This window comes from Zootoca vivipara, chromosome 15 (genome assembly GCF_963506605.1).
Source record: "Zootoca vivipara chromosome 15, rZooViv1.1, whole genome shotgun sequence".
NCBI classification, from domain to species: domain Eukaryota; kingdom Metazoa; phylum Chordata; class Lepidosauria; order Squamata; family Lacertidae; genus Zootoca; species Zootoca vivipara.
In genome coordinates, this window is record NC_083290.1 from 7,524,845 (window position 1) to 7,538,801 (window position 13,957).

General features: G+C 46.8%; 1 protein-coding gene and 1 long non-coding RNA gene across 6 annotated transcripts in view; one reads left to right on the forward strand and one right to left on the reverse strand.

Annotated features, from left to right (window-relative positions):
• The window catches only part of LOC132593242 (uncharacterized), a 329,416-nt gene that overhangs the window by 254,936 nt on the left and 60,523 nt on the right, over positions 1-13,957 (reverse strand). The window lies entirely within an intron of this gene.
• Positions 13,154-13,957, forward strand: part of VEZF1 (vascular endothelial zinc finger 1) — a 34,968-nt gene continuing 34,164 nt past the window's right edge. For 2 of the 5 annotated variants that reach the window (XM_035139379.2, XM_060268526.1), the window contains exon 1: positions 13,155-13,586. In XM_035139379.2, coding sequence (XP_034995270.1) covers positions 13,554-13,586 — 33 coding nt within the window. In that variant the 5' untranslated portion in view covers positions 13,155-13,553. Of the gene's footprint in view, positions 13,587-13,957 lie in introns of all 5 variants that reach the window. The other 3 variants (XM_060268525.1, XM_035139376.2, XM_035139377.2) reach the window with 3 other exon arrangements.

Sequence of the window (13,957 nt, forward strand, 5' to 3'; positions counted from 1 at the left end):
CCGGGGTTGGGTAGAGGAGCAGGCAGAACAGGCAGACTGGGAAGCTGAAGTGAATGGTGGGTTTGAAGAGGAGGAAGAAGTAGAAGAGTCGCAACCGGGTTGCAGTTATTGGGGAAGTGAAGAGGGAGAATGGTGGGAGGTATCTCATAACGCCCCAAGTAAGGAAGTGCGGAGGCGGGAGGAAGGAGAGGAGGCCCCTAGAGGGGGGGATGATGTTAGGTTAGAGCCGATAACTAATGAGGCTCAGCTGTCGGACTTGGCTGATAGCCCGGAACTGGAAGGGAGGCTTGCTTTGATAAAGGAACTGGCTGGGAGGGGTGAGCAAATGGCAGAAATAACTCAAACCTCAGAAGAGAGTTTGTCCGAGTCTGGTCCTAGTTCTTTAAAGTTACAGGAACGTAGGAGGGGAGGGTTACAGGATAAGAGGAAATGGCAATTACAGAGAGAGAGGCAGAGGGCGTTGTTCGAGCGTAGGAATAAAAGGAGGTGGACTCACGCTAGAGAGCTAGATGAGTCATCATCTGATTAACTAGTGGTCTTGAGCAGGAAGTTGCAGTCTTTCTTGTGGTTACTTGCCTTTGTTTTGACTATTTGGAATAAAACTCACTATTTACACACAGACTGTGTGCTAGCCATTGCTGTTGCTCACAATTGTATTGTATTTTTCTGTATTTTCTTTTTTCCCTGTAATTTGTATTTGTATTTTGTATTAGGAAATGGATTGATTGTTTTTGTTTTTTTATCCTTTAAATTTTTTAAAATAAATATATATTATTTTTTTTAAAAAAAGAAGGTGGAGATGAGCAAACTTGCTATACTGCGTTTATTTTTATCAAAGGTGTCATAGACTTTGAAGATGCTTGAACTCAGAACGAAAGGGAGAAACGTGCTAAGAGGAAGCAATGTTTGGCAAACCCTCACCATGATCAACTCCCGCCCAGAAACCTCTGTCGCCACTGTGGAAGGACGTGTGGCTCCAGAATTGTCCTCCACAGTCACCTATGGACACACCGCTAAGACCGTGTTCATGGAAGACAATCTTGCTCGGCTACAAGTGATCGCCAAAGAAGAAGACTACACTGTGAGCAGTTCAAACAAGTCAGGGGTCAATTAATTGAACCCCTATTGGTAAATTTAACTGGAAAATCCAAAATATTCCACCTCAAGTACCTCCTTGGAGAAAATGTCAAATGACACTACCCTGGTTGTAGCGAAGTTCCTCACGGAAGTATTAAGAAACAGAAACCTGGATACAGTACTCGGGATAAAACATAGCCACCACCTTGGTGCCCTTTCCCAGTATTTCTGTTTTATTTTGCTTTTGAAAATGTTTTTATGGGTCTTTGGACTGAAATGAATTTTATACACACCACACCACACCCACACACGAACACACCCACACCCACCCACCCACCCACATTATATATATATATATATATATATATATATATATATATATAGCAGAGGCAGGGCCCTGATCCAGATTGGGATCCTGGAATGGAGAGGAGACAGGCTTTAATACTCCCATTTTGGATTCCCGGTGCCACAGTTTCCCTCTGAAAAGCCATTCACAGTTCTCAAAAGGGTTGATTGAAAGAAAGGTGTTTCATCGGCTTGGTCACTTAACCACAATGGGTTGTTGTTGTTTAGTTGTTTAGTCGTGTCCGACTCTTCGTGACCCCATGGACGAGAGCACACCAGGCACTCCTCTCTCCCCCTGCCTCCCGCAGTTTGGTCAGACTCATGTTGGTTAATTACAATGGGTTAATTACTACCTAAAAATTCATTTTAAATATTAGTTACTACAGTTGAGGAAAAGCAATTTGAACAACCTTTGTAATTCCTTTAAAATCATTAGATACTTCCAGCTGCTTTTAAGGAACTGCTTCCACATGCTGTCCCTCCGCCACACGCTCCCAGCTGTTTTTTTTTTTAAATAAATGAATGTTCCTTCATATGTACAGCATGCCCTATCAAGGCCCAGAATAACACTAATAAAAGCAATGTGATAATTTAACCATTCAGAAGAGAAATGACTTTTCCCCCTACTTTTGTTTTGAAGAGATTCCTATGCATGTTTACTTCTGTGTAGTGGATTGCAGTCAATGGCTCTATACTGTAGATACTTTTTCTGGGAATGTGCCTGATTGATTTCAATGGGTCTTACTCCCAGGATACTCTCTGTGGCTGCATATATGTGTGAAAACACATGAATCCACCTAAAAGCATCCTGGGGCATCTTAGTACCCTTAGAAAACTACAGTTCCCAGGATTCTTTGGGGGAAGTCATATTCTATCTATGTATGGTGTGAGTACAGCCTATGGAATTTGCCGCCTGTGGCTGTAAACCCAGTACACCAGGTGTGGGGAACCTTTGGCCCACCAGACGTTGCTGAACTACGACTCCCAGAAATATGGGCAATGGTTGTGGCTGCTGGGAGTTATAGTTCAGCAACATCTGGCAGGCCAGAAGTTCCCCACACCTTGCTGCACACCAAAGCATGCACACAGAGCATGCATTCGTTGCAGAGCCGGCCTGCCCATTCGGCGGAGTGAAGCATCTGCCTCAGGCAGCAGAAACACAAGCACCCTGCCCGATGACTTCTACCACCACTGGAACACCTCCTCTCTCTGACTTTTTGGTCAAAGGGGGACTTTCCAGAATGTGGCATTGCTGTTTGTCTTCCTCACCACTGGGGTAGAGAAGATGCCATAGACTGGCTGTATGCAAGAGGTGTGGTGGGAGGCACCAGCTGGGGACCCCCAAGGGCACCCCCGGGGAAGAAGCCTCAGAGCCGGTGGTGGGATGACGATGAGTGGTCACAGGGAGAAGAAGGAGCAGACTGGAGGAGCAGGTGTCAGAAACAGAAGAGATAGCAGGGTTTGGTGAGCAGGAAGAGGCTGTGGCAGAGAGCAGTTCAGAAGCAGAGGCAGAAGTGGAGGCTGGAGCCTGGCTGCTGAAGTAGCCAGGGAGTCTCCCCCTCCTGCTGTGACCAGCTCCCTTCTCCCCTGGTCTCCCGGAACCTGCAGAGGTATGAAGAGGGCAGAGCAGAGGCGGGTTCTGTGCAGGCTCAGTCTATGACTGCTTGGGAAAGACCCTGGAGAGGAGGAGACTTAGGAATAGGGCAGGGCAATGTACATTGTCCAAAACTGGTCTCAAGTTCACATTGTGGTAACAGTTTCATAATACTCAACATGGCAATATATCAGGAATCACGATGTGTGTGTGTGCTATGAAAAAAATTGGAATGTGGGGAAAACCATGGGTCCAGTCACCACTCCTTTCATGATTTCTGCCGCCCCTGTTGCTCTGTAGTATAGAATAACAGTTGTAACAATATAACATAAGTAAAACATATAACATACGGTAAGTTAAAACACAGGTGGCGCTGTGGTCTAAACCACTGAGCCTAGGGCTTGCCGATCAGAAGGTTGGCGGTTCGAATCCCCGTGATGGTGCGAGCTCCTGTTGTTCAGTCCCAGCTCCTGCCAACCTAGCAGTTCGAAAGCACGTCAAAGTGCAAGTAGATAAATAGGTACCGCTCCGGTGGGAAGGTAAATGGCGTTTCCGTGCGCTGCTCTGGCTCACCAGAAGCGGCTTTGTCATGCTGGCCACATGACCTGGAAGCTGTATGCCGGCTCCCTTGGCCAGTAAAGCGAGATGAGCGCCGCAACCCCAGAGTCGTCTGCGACTACACCTAACGGTCAGGGATACCTTTACCTTTAAGTTAAAATGTATCAGTGTTAGACCCCTAAGTAGCTGTTGATATCACCAGCTAAACATCGCAATACAGTCGTACCTTGGTTTTCGAACAGCTTAGTTCTCAAATGTTTTGGCTCCCGAATGCTGCAAACCCAAAAGTGACTGTTCCAGTTTGCAAACTATTTTCAGAAGCCAAATATCCAGCGCGGCTTCTGCATCTTCCAATTGGCTGCCGGAGCTTCCTGCAGACAATCAAAAGCCGCGTTTTAGTTTCCCAACGTTTTGGAAGTCGAACAGACTACTGAAACAGATTCCGTTCGACTCCCAAGGTACAGTATGAATGTACTCATATATCACAATGTCTAAAATAAGGATGGCACTACGCAGAGGCAAATGGGGCAATGTCCTGGCAACTGCTACTACGTAGGGGTCTAAAATGTTGAAAACCAGACATTGCTCAGCCCTACTTCAGAAGTGGGATCACTAGGCCTGCATCGTTGGGGTTCCTTGAATAAAGAGTTGAGTATTTTTCTTTGATTGCTGACTTATGGCTTGGCTCCGGCTCCTGACAGAAGATGAGCATCAAGGCCTTGCGGAGTGCTCCCCCACTTGCCATTTGGTGAGGGTGAGGGGGGGGTGTGTGCATTCCAGCAGTGGCGGGAGGAGGGCGATGCTGTGGGGCGGGGGCGGCACATTCCCTTTTTGCCTCAGGTGGCGGAATGGGACAGGCCCATTCATTGCAACTGACTTGACAAGCTGGAATGTCTGCAGAGGAGGGCACCCAGACGACCAGGGGCCTTATGAGGAATGGTTGAAGGAGCTGCATGGAAAAGAGGAGAGTGAGAGGAGATAGGGTAGCTGTGAGGGACAGAAGCTATAGACAGCCGCCTCCCATCTTAAACACAAGCTCTTCGCCCAGCGCAAGTGGGAGTGGGGAGGGGGATGTTTCTAGCGAGGAATCAGGAAGTAGGAGCCAGGGCTCGGGCAAGGTAGCCGAGCCAAGGCGCCGCTTGGGAACGGAAGGGGGAAACAGGGAAACCGCGGGAAGAAGACCGATCCCAGCGACCCCGGAATTGCGCAGGAAACGACGTGGGCGGAGATTTAGTATCCCCAGGCTACTTTGCTGGAGGAAAACGCGGGAATCTCCATTCGGAGGTTCTGCACCCGACTGACAACATGTACATAGCACTGTTTCAGCACTGTAAATAGACTGCACTAAATAAAAGGATAAAAATGCAGAGCTGTGAGGAGTCGTTACTCTAGAGTAGCCACCAGCGCCACTGTGACAGTAGCCATCTTCAAATATCTCAAGGGCTGTCCCGTGGAAGAGGGAACAATCTTGTTTCCTCCCGCTCTGGAGGGCAGGACTCGAACCAATGGCTTCAAGTTACAAGAAAGGAGATTCCGACTAAACATCTGGAAGAGTTTTCTGACAGTAAGAGCTGTTCGGCCGTGAAACGGACTCCCTCAGGAGGTTGTGGACTCTCCTTCCTTGGAGGTTTTTAAGCAGAGGTTGGAAGGCCACCTGTCATGGATTCTTCAGCTGAGATTCCTATGTTGCAGGGGGCTGGACTAGATGAGCCTTGGGGTCCCTTCTGCGATATTTTTGAGTAGGCGTGCATAGCACTGCACTGTAAGTCTCTGATCTGCGTGAGACGGAGACGGAGAAAACCCAGGCTCTTCCCATTATTGTTAGACTGCAACTCCCTTCTTCCGTGACCAGCAAGTTCTCCACCCCTGTGTGTCTGTAGAAGAGATTCCCGACACATTTCTACATTTCCCTTTTAGATCGGGCTAGAACGTCTGTATCTAATCAGCTGCCTGGTTTCTTCCCCTCCCGCTGCTTATGTGGCTTTCTAATGCGTCTCGATTTCTGAATTTCATCCAGGTGGTGTCACAGATTTATTCTCTTTTTTTTTTGCGGCTGGCCTCCTTTCTCGCCTTGCGTTTCCTGGAGGTTTGTTTTTAATTACTCGCCAAAGCGAGCCTGTATTAAACACGTATGCCGTATATAGGCCAGAAAGGTAAATCCAACTCTGAAAGGAGCTGGGCGGCGGAAGGAGGTGGGGGGGAAGTGTTTGGAAGAGCTGAGTGACCCTTTGCAAGGGGATCAATAGCCACCACCTCACCCTTTGGCCTTCTTTTGAGCTGTGTTGTGCATCCTCCGCTGTCAGCTCGCCTGTAGCTGCAGTCAATCCCACACACACACACACACACCCTTCCTTTTCGATGGAAGTAGCACATCCCTGGTGGATTGCCACAAGCAAGGAGCTCCGGTTTAATGGGGCATCTCCTTCTCAAAGTAGCATCATCAGCATATTTCTGGGGGTATGGGAATGTGGATCTGAGTGCCTGTGCAGTAGGGGGTGGGGATAAAAGGACCTCAAATCTGCAAGGCACATTGCAAAACAAGGAATATATATGCCAGCCTCCTTCTGCATTTTTGGCTCCGCACTGCCATTTCAAGTGGATTTTGTAGCGTTTGTTTTTAAGACTCTGCTTCTCCTCGCCCCCCCCCCCCACGGAGGTGAAGTCGGTACACTGCAGTCATATGAAAGATGCCACCAGAGAACACATAATTGGCACTGTGTGGAAGGGAATCCTTTCAAGGAGCACGGCTGAAATGCATCCACGATGGAGCAGAAAAGCAGCAAACGGGGGGGGGGGGCAATAGAAAGCTTTGCAGATCAGTGGCTTAGCTGCTTTTTTTAAAAAAAGAAAGAAAAGGTATTACAGAGAAAAATATAAGGTCCAAGAGCATGCACGGCGGGAGAAATTAGATGGTTGCGATGGTTACCGTTGCCAACTTTTTAATTGCCCCTGCTCCTGTGTCTTCAATAGTGGACTGACCAAAAAAACCAAAATGAAACAAGGTTAACAGGCAAAGTGTTTCCTAACAGGGGATCTAGGGATAAAGCGATGTGAGGAACCTTCACCTGCTTAATTTTTGCACAACAGCCTCCTGTTAAAAGACACAGGAGGAAAAGGGGCAACCTTAGGTATCCCCTGAAATATTAGCAATTCCTGCAAGGTTTAACATGAATCTGTAATCCAGTGCAGGGACTTCCTGCCCCCAACTCAGCCCACCCCAGCTAGGACTTCACCATGAAATATGTGAAGAAAAATTAAGGTTGCCATTTTATTTATTGCCTGCTCCTTTCTTTATTGGCTTTAAAAACAACAATATTATATGCATTTATTTGTCACCTTGTATATTTATTTATTTGTTCCGGGGAAATCAAGGTGACTTATAGTAAAATCAGTCAGGAAGCAGTCGATATATGTACAGTGGTGCCTCGCTTAACGAATGCCCTGCTTAACGAAATTTCCGCTTAATGAAAGGATTTTTCAAGCGGAGCTTGCCTCGCTATACGAATGCATTTTACTTAAAATTTCGTCTAGCGAATTGCGGTTTCCCATAGGAAGGCATTGAAATTCAATTAATGCGCTCCTATGGGCAAAAAAAAAGTCGAAAAAAATTCAGTGCATTCCTATGGGATTCGCTACACGAATTTTTCGCTATAAGAAAAGACCCGTGGAACGAATTAATTTCATCTAGCGAGGCACCACTGTACTTCAGTAAGAGCAAGAAGGTTGTTTTCAGTGGACCAGTTCTACACAAATAGACCCTGTAAAGTTAATAGATCCATGTTATACATGCCCATTTATTTCAGGCGGTTGTATTCCCACTACGCCCTGCTTAGCACAGACCTGATGACATGAATGGACCAAAGTTGGCCGTGTCCATTCATTTCAATGGGTCTACTCCAAGTGTAACCAACACCACATATGACACAAAAGAGTCTACTTTGAATAGGGCTGGCATTGGATACAGGCCAATACAGTAAATATAAAACTACACACCCGCAAAACTACAAACAAAACCACTTTCTTTTATTATTTTTAAAGCCCCCCCCCAGTAACAGCCCACACCCAATATTTTCACTTCCACAATAGAAGATATTCCAACATGCTAAATAATATTAATATCCTGCCCATCAGACTGGGTTACCCCAGCCACTCTGGGTGGCTTCCAACAGAATATAAAAAACATTATGATGTATCAGACATTGAAAGCTTCCCAAAGCAGGGCTGCCTTCAGGTGTCTTCTAAGAGTTGTATAATTGTTTAACTCTTTGACATCTGATGGGAGGATGTTCCACAGGGCGGGCACCACTACCGAGAAGGCCCTCTGCCTGGTTCCCTGTAACTTCACTTCTCACATTGGACCTGTGTTATGTGGTCCCGGCGGTCGCTACGAAGGACCAGTCTGGCATCAACAGAATATGTAACAGAGTCCATTCCCCCAACTCCCTGATCAAACTGGGTTCTCGATCCATCCTTCTCTTCTGTGTATCCAACCCCCTTGCAATGCAGAAATACGCAGCTGCCCCATACGGGGATCAAACCTGCAACCTTGGAATTATCAGCACCACGTTCTAACCAATTGAGCTACGCAGATACTGGTGACTTTTCTTCCCGAGGGAAGCTCTTGTGTGGAGGACAAATATATTGATTTCTGTGCTTATTTATTTATTTATTAAGTAACTTAATTAAAATTCTGATGTTAAGCCAAACCGAGTGTGACCTGTATAAATCACTGATGAGACATACCTTTGGCCCTCCAGATGTTGTTGGGCATGGACTCCTATTGGCCTCAACCAACATGGCAAAGGGTTACGGGTGATAGAAGCGGAACATCTGGAGTGCTGCAGGCCCTCCACCCCAGGGAAATGATGCAAGGGGGGTAGCTAATCTCATGGGAGGGTAGGTTGCTCAATGGCTATGAGCTGTCACAACGAAATGGAACCTCCAGGTTCAGAAATAGTATATCATAAGGCGGGGGGAAGCAATCGGAAGAGGGCTGTGGGTTTTACATCCTGCTTGTGGTCTTCCTGAAAGGATCTGGTTAGCCATTGTGGGGAAACAGGACCTTTGGTCTTTCTTACCCAGCAGGGCTCTAAAGTTATATATATCTGCTCTGTGAAGGAGAACAGACTATGTATTGACCGCTTTGGTTTCTGAAGTTTTCTTGAACATTGTCAACAGGTTTGTTCAGCAAACTTTGCCCCTTTAAGGGTAAAGTTATGGCTTTTAAAATGTAGAGGTTTGTTGAATTCTTTTCCTGTGTTTCCAGGATCCCGTTTTGCCTGTGAATAGGTGGTTGCATGGCTTTCATTACTGGAACAATGTGTGAAAATGCCATTGGTGCTTGGATAGAGACTACGGTACCTGATGGTGCTTTACTTTGCAGTTCTTATTAGGGGAGCTGAGCTGAGTATACTATTCCAAGGTTTGTAAATACTATTCTTAGGGTTTGAGGCTCTTTTTTTGAGGGGGCAGGGACAGGCAAGGACCTCTAAAAATGACTTTTTTTTTGCAGGTCCACAAATGGTTCAAGTCCTTGCCCAGGTACAAACCTAACTGGGTGACCAAAAGCCTGTCGCTGTCCCTTAGCCTAACCTACCGTCCAGGGTTGTTGTGATGATGACATCAGGAGAGTGCCACTTGGAGCACTTTGGAGGAAATGTGGCATATAAAAGTAATCATAAAATAAACCAGTGACTTTTGTTATGGGCTACTAACTTCAGCAGACTTATTGTGAGGTTATTTATTTCGTAGCATCATAGCCCATTTTGTGCCCCTTCTACAGGTGATGGTACCTAGGGCAGAGATGGGGAACATGTGTTTCCCCCAGATGTTGTTGGATTCCAACTCCCATCAGCCCAATTAGCACTGCCCAAGTTTAGCTGTGATGCAAATAGTAGTCCAAATATAGTTTGGAGGGCCACAAGTTTCCCCACCCCTTGACATGGTTATATGGTGATAATGTATCCATCATTTTCTTTCTTTGCCGCCTTTCCAAAGTTAAAACCACTCTCAAGGCGGCTTGTGCAACCCGTAAAAAAAATGTCATAACTACAAACCTAACAAAAACAGTCATAAACAATGAACAAAACATCAAAAAGTACAAATCTAACAATTCCACACAAATAAGATCCAAAATAAAGACACATATTGTAATCAGGCTGCTGGAAACTTCCTTAAGAGGCTGACTTTGAATTGCAGGATGAGAGTTTTCCATTCTATATCATACATATTTTTTAAAAAGCACAAAACCTCTGGGAACTGTAGTTTACCCACCCACCACACAGAGCAGCCTTAAAAAACTACAGTGGTACCTCGGTTTATGAACACAATTGGTTCCGGAAGTCTGTTCATAAACTGAAGCGTTCATAAACTGAAGCGAACTTTCCCATTGAAAATAATGGAAAGTGGATTAATCCGTTCCAGACAGTCCGCGGAGTACTTAAACTGAAGCGTTCATAAACTGAAGCGAACTTTCCCATTGAAAGTAATGTAAAGTGGATTAATCCGTTCCAGACGGGTCCGCGGAGTACTTAAACTGAAGCGTTCATAAACTGAAGCATGGGTGTAATTGGTTCCGGAAGTCTGTTCATAAACTGAAGCGTTCATAAACTGAAGCGAACTTTCCCATTGAAAGTAATGGAAAATGAATTAATCCGTTCCAGATGGGTCCGCAGCGTTCATAAACCGAAAATTCATAAACCGAGGTGTTCATAAACTGAGGTTCCACTGTATAGTTCCCAAGATTCTCTGGGGGAAGTCATGTGCTTTTACTGTATGGTGTGTACTGGGTGTAGGGTTGCCAGACTCAATAGAGGACAAGAATTCTGTGCCTTTGATTGCCCTGCTCTCTTTTGAGCCTGGAAACCCAAAGGGTCTGCTGGTTTCTCTTTAAGGTTTCCAGACTCAAAAGAGAGCAGGGCAATTAAAGGCACAGAAGTCCTGTCCTCACTATTGAGTCTGGCAACCCTAACTGGGTGTACAACCTGAGTGGCATTTGCCTAAAGAGTAGAGCTGTAACTGTTTTGTTGATCTGTTAATCAGTTAAACACTATGTGACCAATTAAACAGTCATCTAGTCCCCTGGCTAATTGACCAGCAGATATTTTGTAAAGACAACAGCAATCAACTGTTAATTGCTGCTTCTACTAGCAAACTCAGGTGGTGAATACCACCAGCAGGATGGTAGCCCAAAAGTGGCTACTGTGATTGAAGCAAGAGGGAAGTGGAAACCTGCTCAGGTGATCCCCAAATATTTGGAGTGGGGGAAATCTAAGTGAGCTAAAAACAGCCCACGAAGGACCGATCATGCTCTGTAGCAACAGAATGCAGAGTTGGGGAGTAGATTTTCTGCTTGGAGGGAACAGCTGGCTAAGAAACCTGATCAGGAACATGTTTAGAAGGAAGGAAACGGTGCAAAATTTTGGCAGAGCAGGCCCCAAGTTCAATTCCAGGCAGAGCTGGAAGCCTCCTTGCCTGAAATGCTGGAGAGCCACTGCCAGTCAGTGCAGACAGTATTGGGCTAGAGGCACCAAATGCTCTGACTTGGTCTAAGACTCTAAGGCAGCTTCCCATGTAAGTAAGATGTCAAGCAGGTGGGGGCTATCCGAGGGCAGAAATTAGTTTGGTGGGGCAGTGCCCAGCCACTATTGACTAGCTAACTTTTGACTGGATTCAGATGTTTTTGCTCTAGGGTTGGGGTGAATCTATATTTTTCAACCACAATCCAGTACCGTACTACTTTCTGTTCCTTGGATTTCTGGGGCATTATAAAGAGGTGCGGGCCTCTCCAAAGAGCGAAACACAATGGGCAGCTAACTTCCGAGTGGGTCTTGAATGTGTGAACCATGTTTCCATTAGATGTTTAGTAGGGTTGACAGATATTTCTTATTCTAGGATACCCCAGTTTGCATACTAAATAAACCTTAGAGATTCTGTTACTGTGGCATAACTTTTCACAGACAATGCCTAGATTGTATGGATGGCTGGAGAGTAGATGAAGTAGAGAGAATCAAATAAAGAAGCAAAAACTATAGGAATACACACATGGTCGAGCTAATAGAATCAATATACTGCAAGCCATAGATTAAGACCATTGTTTATGAACAGTTAAAAAAACCAATATTGCCAAATTTGGCAATTATATCCAATCACTTATTAATAACTTGGCACCACATATGTTGAATTGCTTTCTAGACTCTGTGTAATCCCAAACATCTTTTACTGAGTAGGAAGTCCCATTAACGTTACTTGAACTTAACTTCCAAGTTCATTTAGGATTGGATTGGATTGGAGTTGTCTGCCACAATCCTATGCAAGTCTGGGAGTCCGTTTTTAACAGTGGTTTGTTTTATGCTGAAGAATGACGGATAGGATATAAGTATCTTAATAAATAAATTTTATTCAGAAATAATCTTTCTTCAGAGTAAACATGCAGGATTCTGCTGTTGACCTGACAAATTGTACTTCAGATTAGAATAAGGAAACCCTACATTACTAAAGAAATCTGTACAGGGTTCTGTATATGTAAGTTAGCTGTAAATCGTATTGCATTAGATGAGGCTTACAGCCAACTGCTATACAGGGCAATCCTAAGATTACTCAGAAGAAAGTAAAATTATTTTAAATGGGACTTACACCCATGTAAGTCTTTTTAGGATTGCAAGCTTAGATGGTGTAAATGGCATGATTCTTTTTTTCTGCAGGACACAACTTTCTAAACTTCCCCAATGTTGCAATTTTGAATTTTAGGCTGGGGATTTGGGTTTGACATGGAAGTGCTCTGCCTGGGCTCATTATTTATGAATGGTGACATTGGCTTCAGAACGTTATAACAAGCTAATTATGTTTTGAAAGGCATGCGAGAAGCCCATTTGATAAAATAATTCATATTGTCATCTTCTTGTGTGTATGGTTGGGTTTTTTTGGGGGGGTATGCCTTTCTCTTTGGGGAGATTTCTCCTCGTTAGGCAACACCTATTGCTGTATACATATTTGTGTGAAGCAGATTTTTGTGGATTTTAATATTTCTCAGGGGAAAATGGAATTCCTCCCCTCTAAGATGCTGTTTTTGACAGGAATTCCTCTTCCCTGCTTTTCAACCTCACAGGACACTCTGTGTTTGGCTTCATTTTTTAAAAAGTGAGGGCGGGACGGGGAATAGCCTTGGTGACCATCCCGGGCCTTCACCCTCAGCCCTCTCTCCTCCATCTTCTCACAGCTCAAAAACGGCTCAAGCGCTTCTCTCTCTCTCCACCTCCCCCCCCCCCACCGCCCCGCGCTTCAGCAGCCTGAGGAGAGCGGGCCGTTCCATTCCGCGCCTCCGTGGGGGTGCCCTTCTCACCACCCTCGCCTCGCGCCTCCCCCCCAGGCTCCCATTCGCCCCTCTCTTCCCCGCACCGCACCGGAGCTCAGCCACCCTGGAGCCAGGGCGCGGAGGAGCGGGGTCCCCGGCTCCTCATCCGGCTCCGCCCTCTCTCCTCTCCCCGCCGAACCCCCCTATTCGGGGCGATGGTACGGCCCGCGGGTTAGCGGAAGCGCGGCCGCTGTGGCGCTGCCATGTTGAGCAGCCTCCTCCTCTCCACCTCCTCCTCCTCCTCCGTCGCCGCCGCCGCCGCCGCAGCAGCCCCAGCCGCCGCCGCTTGTGCTTTGTTGTCGGCTCCATGTAGTTGGGGGCCCGGGGAGGGAGGAGGGGAGGGGGGCGGGCGGGGGAGAGAGAGAGGAGAGAGAGAGAAAAAAAAGAGAGGGAGAGGGAGGCGAGCAGGCAGGAAGAGCGAGCGGGCGCTGTGAGGAGCCGCAAAAAGACCAGGCCGCCGGGCCTGAGGAGAGAGAGGGAGGCACCATTTATATAGATATAGATATATATAAAACTTATCTATCTAAATACAGAAGGCACTATTTTTTATTTTTTAAAAAAACATATATATATATATATATATAACCCTCCGTATTCCCGGCCGCCGCCACCGCCGCTTCCAAAGCCATGGAAGCCAATTGGACCGCGTTCCTCTTTCAGGTGAGGGGAGAAAAGACGACCACCCTCTTGAAAACCAACCCCCCCGCACCGCGCGCGCACTTCTGAAGAGCCCCCCCTTAAATGTCCCCGCCTCTCCCTCCCCCAACCCCCCCTCCCTCCCTCCCGCGCTTGCCTGCCTCTCCCCCCCCCCGCACGAGGCACCCCGCACAACCCTCCCCGCCAGGCCCTGATTCTTCTTGCAAAGGGCCGGCTCGCTCTGTCAGCAGCAGCTGCAGCAGCAGCGGCGGGCGACCCCCCCACCCGCTAGAATAGCCGCGCGCGAGGGGGGGCGGAATAGCGGGAGGGAGAGGGAGGGAGGGAGGAGAATGTAGCTGCTCTCTACGGCGCTGTGGGAGGCCGGCTATAGCGCG